This window comes from Acartia tonsa, chromosome 8 (assembly GCF_053477335.1).
Source record: "Acartia tonsa isolate MP-2025a chromosome 8, ASM5347733v1, whole genome shotgun sequence".
In the NCBI taxonomy this organism is placed as follows: Eukaryota; Metazoa; Arthropoda; class Copepoda; order Calanoida; family Acartiidae; genus Acartia; species Acartia tonsa.
Genome location: NC_137267.1, coordinates 13,854,402 through 13,868,876, shown reverse-complemented (window position 1 = coordinate 13,868,876; position 14,475 = coordinate 13,854,402). Strand labels below are relative to the sequence as shown.

Here is a 14,475-nt window from a genome sequence, read left to right as displayed (position 1 = left end):
ACCGATATGGTTATTTTTTACAGTAAAGCTTCTTTTATGTCCAGGAAAGGTGCAGGTGTGAATTTGACAGTAAAACTGTGTTTATGGCATCAAATCACTGTGTTTATGACAGTATTATCACTGTATTTTTGCTAGAGGTAAATCTGCCATTGAGTGAGGGATTCTTTACCCTCTCAATAAAAGATGCCCTTTCATACATTTTTTAAAACTTTTTATTTATATAAAAGTCAAATTGAAAAGGGGTTGGATTAAACCTTTCTAACACTTTCTTTATGAGCCCCCCAGTGGCTTCTAGGGTCGTAGCAGTTTGTATTTTAACATTTCTTTATTTTTTATTGTATAAAAATTGTATTAATGCAGAAGGAAATTTGGTAGAATATTAATTTTACTAATTTCCCAAATGCCTGGTAAAAATTTTATGGAACTAAGCTGCTTCACTTTAAATTGGTGTACAACAAAATTGACAGATTAGCGAGGGGACAGGAATATGTTAATGGAGAATAATCTTACTCTCAAAGTAAAATTATATTTCATATTTTAGTGCTCTAAATCTTTAAGTATTCTTTTATTTTTAAAAGCGAAGCTTTTCTATAATTAGGGTTGGTCAGTCAGTCCGTCTGTCCTACCGTCCGTAACGGTATAATCAAGTCCTAAGTATGTCCTGAAACATTTCAGAGCTTCGCTTTTATGGATGTTGTCATCCTTGTTTCTTCTCCTTTGTTTCACCTTTTCCCTTTTATACCCTAAGCTGTAAACCCCCTCCTATTCTTTAAGCCAATTCATGTCAAATTTGCCGAAAATATTTTTGGCAAATTCAATCTAGAACACACATACATACAAACACACAGTTACATTCACACACATACACACACACACACATATACACAAACACATACATACACACACACATATACACACACACATACATACACACACACATACACCTACACACACAATAATGACACATACACTTTTTCTATTGATAAATGGCTGGTACATATTTTCATAATTTCAAAATTGACAAATATTTTAGACCTTAGGATGAAACAATTCAATTTGCTTTAATTTAATTAATAACTCAGTAGAGAAGTTTTCTGATTTTTTTTGTCCATCATCACCAAGGAAATTTTACTTAAAAGGGGTGGGTAAATATCCCCCGGAATTTTTTTTAATTGAGGGGTGGTAAAACCCACGTTTTCGGTTAGATATGTCAATAATTTACCTGATTTCTGAATCTAAAAACCAAGGGCTTTGAACCAAGTTAGGGAGGGGGTGAATCGCATATGGCACCTCAAATTTGTTTAGTGGAGGATATTTAACACCCCCCCCCCCCCCTACCCTTTGGAAGTCACTGACTATTTTATTTGTTTCTGTAGTATATATGTATGTTGTATATTTATTATAAAAGGAACGGTCAATTTTCTTATATCTCTAACAAGTGATGTCATAAGTTAAAAATTTAACAATTCTTTAATTTTGATAGGATAGACTCTAGAATTTAATATATATACAATATTGAAGTTGTTTTAAATGCATTCTCATGTTAGTGGTCCAAGCTACTTTAATTAAATACTAGCGGCTGTGCCCCTATCAACAAGGGGCTTTATATTCGGAATGTCTAGAGAAATTCAGGAAAACTACCATAAACCATCCTAAGACTTAAATCTAAAAATAAAATAGTCTAAATCCATCCTTGGACCTATGTGAAGCTTCCCTATAATAGAGAACTCAAGGATTAGGAATTATGAAACCTCTGAACAAAGAGTGCAATTAAAAAATCTTAAACTTAATTGGATAATATTTAGATAAGCAATAAAGAAATCATATATATTTACAAAAACTCCTTTCAATGATTTTTTTTATTTGTTAAGATCTTTTCTTTAAAAAAAAACTCTTCTAAGATATGCCTAATGTATCTTAACATATTTTAGCAGGAGATTTGATTGTTTCAAAATAAGCTCTAAAAAGCTAATATAAAGTCAAAATAAAAAGGAAAATATATATAATTTGTATGATTTAAACTAAAGAAGTATTTTATGATTTCTTGATTCTTAATTCATTTTGATTTTTTTTTAGATGCAGATTTTAACTTTTAAAAAAGGAAATACATAAACAAGGATATCAATATGCATGAGGAGCCAAATTTTTTATTTAATGTAATTTTTACAAAGACAGAAGAAAGACTTATATACATTAAAAATATATTTTGAAATTTTTCTAAAATGTATAAAAAAAAAACTTTCCAGGTACTAACACCTTAACTTGTACATATCTATTTTTTTAAGAAAAAGGAATAGGAAATCAATTTAAAAATTCTTCAATAACTTAGCTTCTCTCAAAGTTTCATGTTGAGCATATAACGCCCCAACTTATTTGAAACAAAATTAAAAATAAGTATGGGGTAATTACCAAGAAGGCATTTGACTTTAAATTACACTGGTTTCCAAAGTTTTAAAACCATCTTATATAATTCGTTGGCTCAAAAACGTTGGGTACCAACATTTTATATTGTCCTTATTGCCCATTGTCTTATCCCTTAGGATCTCTGCTGCACATTATAAATTCCAAAATTTGCTTCCTTTTTTTTAAATTAACTTTCTTTTTTTCCGCGACTTATAAATATGTAAAAAGCTAAAATATTTTGAAAATCATATATTTATTTGAAATAACTCTACACAAATTTGTGTGAATTGAGCATACCTGGGTGGCGAGACACACAGACACATACACACACTCACACACACACCTTACCTCAAACTACTTGCTCCCCCCCCCCCTCATATTCGGTTAACCTATTTATCCTGAATTTAACTTGACTTGTAAAACAGGGACATCACTTCTCAAGATATTTTCTGCTTGGAGTAGCAATGCAATTTTTATGTTAGTCTAGCTTTTACAAGATTTTGTTAGCAATTTTATGGAAATTTCAACTGTTTTGTTCATTTTGATCATGTTATTCCCATAATTGATAGTATATATATTTATTGTATGGTTTAATAATGTTCACTCCACATTTGATTTTGCTAAATATTATTCCACTAGCTGCTACTGCTGAAGCAACTAACACACGTCTAAAGCTTAATTGCTAAAATCATCAAAAATTTGCGTGATGTTTACTGGTGATATGAAAGTATGGGATGAAAATCACTTTTTATTTAATCTGGACCTCTTTACAAGTTTAGATTTTGTAGATTCGTTTTTAAAGGTTAGTTGTAATTATAATGCCTTTTTAAAATTGGATATTCGGCATCTTAAGAGAAATTTTAGATAATCGAAAGCCTTGTTTTTTTTCTAAATTCTGATTCTGTTAATTTTGTATTGAAAATTGTGTGATGCTAGCAAAGCACTTGATAAATATTACAATAATAGAAACTTTTTTCCTTTTCTGTTAGGCAAAAATTATGAAAAGATTTAACATTAGAGTAAAACACTAGGGGGAGAAAGGGTTAAATAACTGTATCTTCCCATTGCAACCACCATGTGCAACCCTTCTATTCGGTCATTGAAAATCAACCAATGGTGCCGTTTATATCAACACAGCCAAGTAGCAGAAAATAATTTAGAAGCAGACTAAAGAGATCCTTGAAAAAGAAAGGGAGGTAGTTGTCTGTATATACATCTATACTATAGATCTGTTGATTTAATATTCAAATTTCTTCTATTTTTTAAGAAGAATTTTGTATCCCCTAACTTCTAGTAACAAAACCAAAATTTCATGTTTTTAAATAATGTATAACAATATAGTTCTTTTCTAAATCAAAAATATAAATAAAATTTATCGTTTCCCTAACCTTTGCGATTTAAAAGAGTGGTCAACTAAATCCTGAAATGATACTGATTAAAATGAAATATGAAACGCAATGTACGTATATTCTATTACAATCAGGGAAGGAGGTGACGCTGGGATGTAAATTAAAATGGAACCCAAAGCTTTATATTATTTGTCAAAAACCTATGGTATTTATATTGAATAAAATTGGTTGGTTCATAAATAGTGTAGTCCAAAATATGCAACGAATAATTTAATTCTGCAGAAGGTGTAATTTTGTGTTTCCTCATTTGGGATATACATTAATTCATAGTTAATTGTCTTATCCCTTAAGATCCCTGATTTGCATGTACTTGGTGGGATATCTCGTTTCTTCCGGCACCTGCTAAAGATAACATGAGGTACAGGGTCAAACGCTTGTCTAAAATCAATATTCATAAGTGAGAAAGTAATTTAAATGTTTTCCCTCTATTAACGGCAATTTTCATCTGATTCTGAATACTTCATTTTCATTTTATGTATCAAAATATTTTCTATTAAAAAGTATGGTTTTAACAAAATTAATGTAATTTATTTTGGATAAGTTTTCTATTTTATTTTCTTGTGTAGCAATCCAAAAGTTTATTTGACTTTCCTTGTTATTTAAATGCTTATCAGCTACAAAATTTTATGGACTTTTATATCCTTGTTAGCTATTGTAAAGTATAAGGTACTTTCTTGTAAAAAAAAATCAGTTGAAATATATTGGATGTTTAGTCTACCTATGTATCCAAATAATCTCAAATATCTAACATTTTCTTTGTTGTATTTCTTTTAATTAAAACTTTCAGTAAAGTGTAGCTTTTTATCTTTATACATTACATCTTTCATTTTCCTTGTTGTGTTGGTTTAACTAGAGGAAGTAGGTTTGTTTGGCGCTTTCACTCAAATTACCTTGTTGAACACTGATAAACCCCCCATTGCCCCTTTTTTTTGAAAAAATTGAAAATAATTGGGGATTGTTTTTCGTTATTCGTTATTACTTTAATTTAGGTTAGGTTAGACAAAGCAAACTAATAATCATGCTTTTAGTCAGAGCCATAGCCACCCAAATTTCTATTTAAAATCCTTAATTATAATATGTGTTCATAAATTTTTTCTAAGGTAAGTTGTCACCCGTTCAAATGTAAGCTGTACCTGCTTTAAGTCTATGAGACATCTGAAATACCTATCTGTCTTCTTTAAAGCATCAAAATTTTGTTTCAATGTTAGAGGAATTGTTTGATGATTCCTTTCTATCTGCTACTCACAGGAAAAATGTTGTGTAAATTGACAGATAAAATATTTTTTTTTCCTTTTTTTTTATAGCTTGTTTACTTTATAATCAGGGTTTGTATGTCCTTCTTCCCTTCGGTTTTTCTGATTGTACGCCCTAGAATGATTTTAATTCTTATAATTTAAATGCACTATCTGTACAAGCAAATGTTCTTGTTGTTGATTTATTAATAAAACTTAAATTTTGATAATTTTAATGAAAAAAGTTGTGAGCTTCTTATTGCTGCTCTACAGGTAGGGAAGGGCAAGGGCAATCAATTTGAAACATGATTTTTTTTATTCTAAACTCACTTTACTATGAATCACACTTTGGTGGAAAGTTGTCAATAGGAAACTAACCTACACTAGCATTTCACAATTCAAACGATTCTAGATTTCTGAATTCATCTCAGTTCACCTTTTTTAACATGTTTTATTAATCCTTTAACCCTATGAACATATTCCCCCTTTTATCGTTGCCTGCCTTGTACACAAGTGCTCACTAATTTGTTATTTAAATATTGAGGTATGTCTAAGCAATCAGTGAATAATATCAAAGGCTTACCCTTATAATGGGTCATTTTGGGATATCTCCACACTTATAAATACATAACCATTTTCATAAGTAAAAGTAGACAATATTGTGTTTATTTTAAAAGATATCAGATAAAGATTGTTGTTAAATTGAATTAATTATATTTTTGAAAGTTATTGATAAAAAAAAACTAGCAATTAGGCATCTAAATTGATAAGACAATGGCCGAATAATTGATATAAACCCAAAATGTTAATACACGAATTTACCTGTTCTGTAGATTACAATTAGTGGTTGAAACGATTGGACCAATCAATATCTATTAAAAGCTCTTAAATCGTTATTATAAAACTTTGGGGACTTGTCTAATAAACAGCCTATTGTCCCCTCTCCTCCTGACTAGCAATACACTGCACTCCTAGCATTTAACATGGTAAATCCAGGATATTTTATAATCCTAAAGAACAGACAAATATTTCTGGGAAAAGTATTGAAAAAAACTATTCCAGTTCAGCTTCGAAACCGATTAACATCCACTAGATAGGCACCTATTTTCAGCCAAACTGAAAAATCGTGTATAGCATCATATTAAACTAAACATCATAAAATTAATATAAGTTTTGTCCCTTCGGACCTAACAAAACTTGATTTAATCTTAATTTATAATTTTAATATCTGCGGAAAGCTGTCTATAACACGATGCAATAAATAACTATTACTTTGTTTATAGTAAGATAGAACCTTTAACTAGTAAATTTGAAAGTTTTTATGAAAATGACTAAATAACAATAATTTTTTTGTGATTTTGTGCAATTTAAGAAAAAAAATATTTCTAATTGACAATTTGTTTTTAGAATACATTTCCTTGAGTCTGTCTCCCCCTTGAAGCTATCAAATTATTTGTCATTGAAATTCCTTTGTTTTTGTATACATCTAGTATTTACCTAGGTTAAGGTAAACTTGGGTATTAAATATTTTAGCTGACATCTAGGATGCTAGATATAAGGAACATGAAATAAAAAACCTATTCTAGGCTCTTTAAAAATATCAGGCAAGAATGTATTGATTTAAATAAGATGAAATATCAAAAGATCTTATGGTATCAGAAAATGTATTTAGCAAACAAAATTCTGTAGATTAAATTGTTGGTGGAAAATATTGGACACTGCTAGTTTGTAGAACCTATTGGCAGTCCAACCTATACATTACAATTTTATCTCATATCTTACAAGTTTAAGAAATAGATAGAGATTGAAAATTTTCACTTGGAAAAAGTTTTTTAAAACCTCTTTAAATGACTCCTTTCTTCAAAGACACACAGTGAGGGAATATAATTGTATTCTACTGACAGATTACCCCCACTGTGTAGTACACTCCTTTACATAACAGCAGTCATTCTATATCATCAAGTGGAAGAGTTATTAGCAGGGCACAAAACATCAAATTTCATCAAATTATTGAAGTAATTTAATCAAAGAAATTTTTTTACTTCTTATTTCAAACTATAATGTAGGTTTGTGGGATGATACCCATTTCCTGCTCTCATGCAGCTGTTTGTATTTAAAAAGTTCTTTGATAAAAGCCTGTATGAAAACAATGTATAAAGAAGCAGTACTGCATATTCATTACTATAGGAATATTAATTTGATTTTGAAATATGATATTTATGTTGATGACTATTTTAGATTTCCAAATTAAAAGTACTTGTTACTATAAAGTAAATACTAATATCTTTTTTTATTTTTAAGATTTATTTTTTTTGAGACAACCTAACAATAATATTATGTTAAGGTGGGAATATTAAATTATTAAATGTTAATGCATTATTGCATTGGGTGTGTTGAACTTTGACACATCTACTTCACATTATTAAAACTCTAAATAAAAAAGTTGAATAATGACAATACTATAACAGCTACTTATTCTATTAGAAGAACAACTAGAATTTCCTAAAATCAGGTCTGCCATTCAAGATATCTTTAGCTTCCTAAATGAAAACTTTGCTTCTATATTCCAGGATATAAGAAAATAAACCCAAAGAATTTAAATACTAATTAACATAGAATTTGCATTATTTGTCACACATAAAAAAAAACAATGAAATTTTTTTTTCCCTAATCCAGAAAAAACTGAAGAGCAAGTAATTTTGCAATTTTGTATAAAATACAAGGATGACATTAAAGCAAAGTTCAACTATTAATTCAAACGAACATTACTTGGAAAAAAAATTACTTTTACTATGCATTATAGATTTTACATTATACCTAAACATTGAAGTCATTATATTAAAAAATCAATTTGGCGAGTCTACCACCATGCATTAATCAACATTAAGAGCTATCCGTCACAGGCGGACACAAGGACTGACGGACTGACAATAATTTGATAAAAGCTTTGCTTATAAAAATGTGTGAGTGTTTTTCTGTTCTTGAGTTTGAAGTCTTAATTGATCAAAAGATTTTCAATGTTTTGCAGAGAACAATTGGAGAATAAAAGATTATTTGTATTTGTAGAAGTTTTGATTGTACCAAAGCGTTTGATACAGTTCTATCTTAAAATAGAATATCTGTGATTATTCAGGAAGGAAGAGTGCAATGAAATCAAAGGAAAATACATCGCTTTCTTCCCCCTACTAGCTGCCAAAGGGTAATTAATTGGAAAAAGATTAATATAAGTGTTATTGTTCTATAAGGAATAATTATACATATAGTTTTTTACAAAAAAAAGTAGTTTATTTGAGATAACTTTAGTCGTCAGATTTGAATTAAATAAATAATCTTACCCTCCATTACTGACGCCCGGTTTCAGGTAAGACACAGAAGGCGACCATTTTTTATCGCCTGGCTGCGGCCGGCGCTAATGTGCTCCTGCGTGCAGGTGGTTACGCCTGTGGCCTTAGTGCCCTGCTGGACCAGCAGTTATGACACAAACACAACCCTCACTTAAGTCCCAATATGGTCCACCTGCACAATGGTGTGCTGCGCCCCCAACACACTGGAGAGTGTTGACTCTTGCCACACTACCACCTTGTGTGTGTGTTCACGAGGATGACCAACACCAACCACAACAACAACAAGATGGACTTGTTATTATAAGGATGGGCATTCACAACAACACTCCAGCTACACTGTGTGCATGTACAAGCTTCAGTAGACAACAACAGAGAGTAGAATAATCACTCCATACTTGGGGAGGGGGGAAGGGGTCTAAGCCTGGGATGGGTGGGTGTTAGGTGACTTTACTGCTTCTAAGGAGGCAATAAAAGGAGAAATTAGGATAAAAAGGAGAGTTTTGTTTGCTGGCACATTTTACCAATATTATACACTCAACTTTAGCTCACATTTCACAGTAAAAGAGAAAATAAAAGAGAGTAAAAGAGAAAGAGAGAGAGAGGCAGTTAAGAATTTATTAAGAATGGAAGGATATCGAGGGTTTGAAATGGGAATGGGTGGGGGGAGAATGTGTCAGAAGGCACAATAAAAGGTAAGAGGCGTGAAAAGGAAAGGGGAAGGGTATTTCTCATTTTGGACAGGTAAGGCTTGGGCTGGCCGGCCTGATAGCTGCCCGGCTAGAGTGTAGGTGTACACACACACACACACACACACACACACACATACTCGCATCTATTCTCTCTCCTTTTTCCGTTGGACAATATACAAGAGAAAAATGGCATGCGCTCCTTTTACACTTCTAATATATACTTTATACACAAATACATACTAAATAGGATAGTATCTTATGCTCTAAGCCTTTTTCATTGTTAGGAGCGCAGCAACTCTATTATTACCGTATTTCTGTAAGTCCTTCTCTTAATATGTAACATATGTAGCAAAATAAATACCATTTAAAAAGTAGGGTAAAAAGAGAATAATAAGATTTATACATCAAAACAAACAGTTTAAAATGTTAGAAATCCTGAAAATGTTGTCATGCATGTAAAAATTAAATAAACCTATGTACTTATTTAATAGATGTAAAATTAAAGGGGAGTGGACAGCAACGTGCATAAAAACAAACACTATGCCCCACACAAACACCCACACACACACACACACACACACTCACACACACACACACATACCCACACAGACAGACAAACAGAAGCAGATTAAATTATAGTAACAAGTAGCCACTATCATTTTACCCAAATAATTTTAAGAATGAACATTTATTTTCTTAAACTTCGCATATTAACACACAAAAGTATTTGGAAATTTTAAAGTTACAGTACACTTATTATTAAAAAAGGAAACCTAAGCCCAGAAATAACGCAGCAATAACAAGCTAAACTCTTTTTAAGAAAACTAGGATGACAACATCCATAAAGTCAGAAGGAAGGACAAACAAACAATGACTCTTGTAGAGTTTAAGAACTTTATAAGCAGAACATTAATTATAGGATAATCATATCATACAAAAAAAGTTTTCAAAATGTTAAAAAATCAGCTTGTTTTAAATGGACATACGGGCTTTATGGTATCGATTATAGAGTTGGTACGCTTTCTAAATTGTACATAACTGTTATAGGAGTCATCATACAAAGCTTGAAATCGTTAAGAAAGGCCAGAAAGGTGCTTAGCCTTAGTATATTTTTCAAAATCTATTAATTTCCCAAAAAAATTGTAATTTAAAAAGGTTTCGTGATTTTTAAGTTGAAATCTATTTTATTAAAGATAAAATATTTTTAGTAGAGCAGCTATAATTTGGTTTTGTCCGAGGCTCTTTTTTCAAAGGGTAGGGAAGAACTGAAATACTACTTTATATATAGGATTTTTTGTTTACTGATAAATGCATACAATTCTATTTAGAATCAACAGAGATATTCATTTAGGTGTTCAAGGCATACACACAAAGTGGGAGAACTAAGCATTGGACAAGAAGAACAAGTATTGCTAGTTAACAAGGATGAAAACAATCATAGCAGCAAAAATAGAAGTAGTGAAATGGTATAGGTGAACAAATCTTTTCCGCTGGATTAGAACAGGTTCCGACTATAGTTTGATGCGCTTCCGGCGGATATTAATCGGTTTCGAAGCCACAATGGAAAATAAATTTCTTATCTCAAAAATTTTAAGTAGTTTCTTTGGTAATTAGCTTATGCATTGTAACAGCGCAGTATGTGTGTGTTGCAGCTAGCTACTGTACTGTCATAATTTAAAGAAAAATTTAATTTGTAACCTTTTATTTATTCATCAGTGGCGTATGGTGGCATTTAAATTCATGCTATGACTAAAATACCAGGAAACTTGAAGGATAAGACCATGGACGAAAAAATTATATGTGTACATCTCCAATATGGTTGTAAACAAAATTACTCCATGTACAAAATCATTGGTTCAAAGTTTGGGCATCAAATCAATTAAAGTTTTTTTTATGTAACGAATGAGATAACGTGATTATAAGACTTTGAGTAAGAGTGTACTTTACAGTCCATTGTCCCCTCCCTGCCTGTCCTGTTAAAATATACAATGACCTTAATTGAACAAAAATAGTCAAGATAGAGTTAAAACTAAGACTAGATGTATTAATAGGTATTCGCGACCGTGGCTCAACAAGTAGCACATCCGCTCGTCGTCTGGGAGGTGATAGCTTTGAATCTCGGCTTATCAACGTGTCATAACTATAGGCGTTAAAACAGGTTCCTACTGCTGCAATGACAGATGCGCTACATTAATAGTTAGAGTAATGGGAATGCATTGTCCTAGAACAGGCGCAACTCATTACCAAGCACAGTTAGGACTTCCAGACAAAAGAGTGTCATGGACAGTAGCCTCGCCCGTATGAGATAATTGTGTCAATAGGTAGACTTTTTATATATTTGAAAATATCAATTTAGGTAATATCGAGTACTGGGCCGGTTAGACCCACAGGTTTAGGGTACCGTAAGATTAGAGCCTCACGTAGTGTTTTGGCATATAGAAAATTACGGGTACATGGCGTTCCTGCAACTGGCAGAATTACAGCTGGATGTATTTTTGTCAAAATGTAAAAACCTCTGCCAAAATTACAGTTATACTTAAAGTAACCGCCATAAATACATCTAACACAGGCATTCATACATCCAAAATTGTCAATTTTACATCTATTTCTTGCCAATTTTACATCTAAACTTTTTTATATGTCATAAATACATCCTATACATTTTAATTAATAATAAACAAAAGTGAACAGTATAGTGAACTGTATAGTAGACATTTATTATCAATACAAGAACATGCATAAATATTATATTAAAATTATAGTTTAATGTTTAAAATCTTCAAAATTGAATTTATACAGTTGATTGTGATGACCTTGACATTGATCTTGTCATAATTCTACCAAAGAGTACACCAAAGTCATCAATTAATACATCACTCATGTCCCCACTACCATAGGTATCTATTGTGTTGCATGGGTGGGTGAAAACCAGGTTGTATTTGTCCACTAGGCCCTGGTTGTTGATGGATGATGCTTTGCTCTAGATTAAACACATCTTCATCTATTTGAGATAATGTAATGTCAGTGTTAATGGCATCATCAATATCAAATGAAAATATAACATTACGGCCATCAACACCTTCAAACTCTGCAGTCCCATTTTCTAGAGCAGCAGGAGCATCTTCTACACAGTGGTGGAATCTATAGTAATTGGCTCCTTACAGTTTACTATTGTTTATCAAAATAAAAATGTACAAGATGTATTTTTGACATATAAAAAATTTTAGATGTGAAATTGGCAAGAAATAGATGTATAATTGACAATTTTGGATGTTTAAATGCCTGTGTTAGATGTATATTTGTCAGGGTACCTACGATATATGGCAAATTACTGTCGAATTTACATCCAGACAAACAATTTTGACAAAAATACATCTACTGTATTTCTGCCAGTTGCAGGAACGGCAACGTCCCAAAATTACCTATAAACTAAGGTATGGGGGTACAGTGCTTAACAGGTACTTTGAGGTAAAGCACCAAATGATTATTTTTTATAATGATAATTTAAGGTTCAAGATATGTAGTAGTGGAATTAACATATTATTACTTGCATGTTGCACCAGATTTTCATGTACTCTGATAAAGTAAAACTCTCAGTCGGCTAGAATAACGATACTCATGACTCAGACGTAATTAAGTAGTGACGGAGATACTAAAAAGTGTTACGTGTGACGTCATAAAAATACGTTTATATCCATCTCTTTTTTATGTATTACCTTTCCTACTTCTCCTCTCATCCTTTCTTTTTAGACGTATTTCTATGACGTCACATATGACAATTTTCGTATCTCCCACTGTATTTTCACACATACAACTAGTATGTAGAATTTTCATTTATCCATATATGTAGTAAAAACAAGGATAATTATCATCATAAGTAGCGCAAAATGATTATGCTTAGATTTTTTAAAAGCTTTAAACGATAGAGACCCGCGACCGTGGCTCAACACGTAGCGCATCCGCTCGTCGTCGTTAAGGTGATAGGTTCGAATCTCGGTCCGACACCGCGTCATAACTAAAGACGTTAAAAATGGTTCCTACTGCTGCTATGTCAGGTGCGCGACATAATTAGTTAGAGTAGGGGGAATGCCTTGGCCCAAAACAGGCGCAACTCACTACCATACAGTTAGGACTTCTCAGACAAAAGTCGTGCAATCAAAGGGTTGGTTGTCTGATGGCAAATGGACGCTTTACACCGCAATCATAGAGCTTAGGGCTGACAACCCTATCCCATATCCATAAGCCACATTGTTACAGAAACACTGACGAATTGTCAGCGGCCTATGCTCCCACAAGTGGAGTGAAAAGGGCTTGTTACTTTTTTTTAAACGATAGAGAAGTATACAAATATTGGTGCTATCACACAAAGTACCTTATTAAGCACTAATAAAACCCTTCCTCTTTCTTTTAACATAAAAATGTCTGACATACCATCCATCCACGTGTATTTCAAATACATGTCATTTTTAAGAAGACATTTTAAACCTAAGGCAATCCTAAAAATTCCTAGGATATTTTATAGAAATTGGTTCAATATTGTCAAAAAGAATTAAATTGTTCTATTGCAATTAAGCATAAGTTATACATGAAATTACAGACCAGCGAACAAAATGAATTATAGAAAAGCTGCCAGTTGTAAAAACATTCCTTTTTATTATCAGTAACTTATAATGTTAGTTAGAGATAACACTGAGTGAAAAAATGAAAATATGTTATGTACATTGTTTATTTTTCCTTTTTACCGTATATTTTAATTGGTAATTGAATATTTTTTCGATAAATATTAATCTTTTTAGAACAATTATGCCCATAAGTAGAGCAGCTATTGAATGGTATGTGTGTATAATATACACTGTATATATATGTGTAAGGAATGAGTCCTTGTCGGTCGGAATCAAAAGAGTATTATACTTTGTAAAGAAGATAGAGCCTTAATGTATTAACAGATTTTCTTACATACGGAATACAAATATTTAGGGGTGTTTATTGCAACCCAAAAACCTTCGATAGTGTCTTGGCGGTAAAAAAATTATGGAGGGTAAACACCCATTAACCTTCATCCCCTTAGTCGTCCATTGCAGTGAAGATTAGTTTTGTCCTCCCTAAAAGGACGTCCAATGTGGGGGGGGGGGGTAATCACCCCTTTACCAGGGGGGGGGGTAAAGGGGTGATTACCCCCCCCCCCCCAAAAAAAATGAAAAGGCTTGGACGCCCTTGCCTCACTCCATGCTAAAAATCATATGATTTTAGGGAAGCTGATTATAGTGTTTTATATTGCCTATCAAAAATGACGTCATTCTGGCCTACCATTGATCAATTAAAATGTATACTGGCCTGTCATTAGTAATTAAGTCTGTGTATCGGCCTGTCATTTGTCATTTGTATTGTATGGCATCAT

General features: G+C 32.0%; 1 protein-coding gene across 1 annotated transcript in view; it reads right to left on the bottom strand.

Moving 5' to 3' along the window:
- LOC145326065 (muscle calcium channel subunit alpha-1-like) overlaps positions 1–8,762 on the bottom strand; it is a 214,471-nt gene extending 205,709 nt beyond the window's left edge. Inside the window, exon 1 of the mRNA XM_080169161.1 lies at positions 8,380–8,762. Coding sequence (XP_080025287.1) covers positions 8,380–8,386 — 7 coding nt within the window. The 5' untranslated portion in view covers positions 8,387–8,762. The remainder of the gene's footprint in view (positions 1–8,379) is intronic.
- Between the last annotated feature and the right edge of the window lie 5,713 nt (positions 8,763–14,475).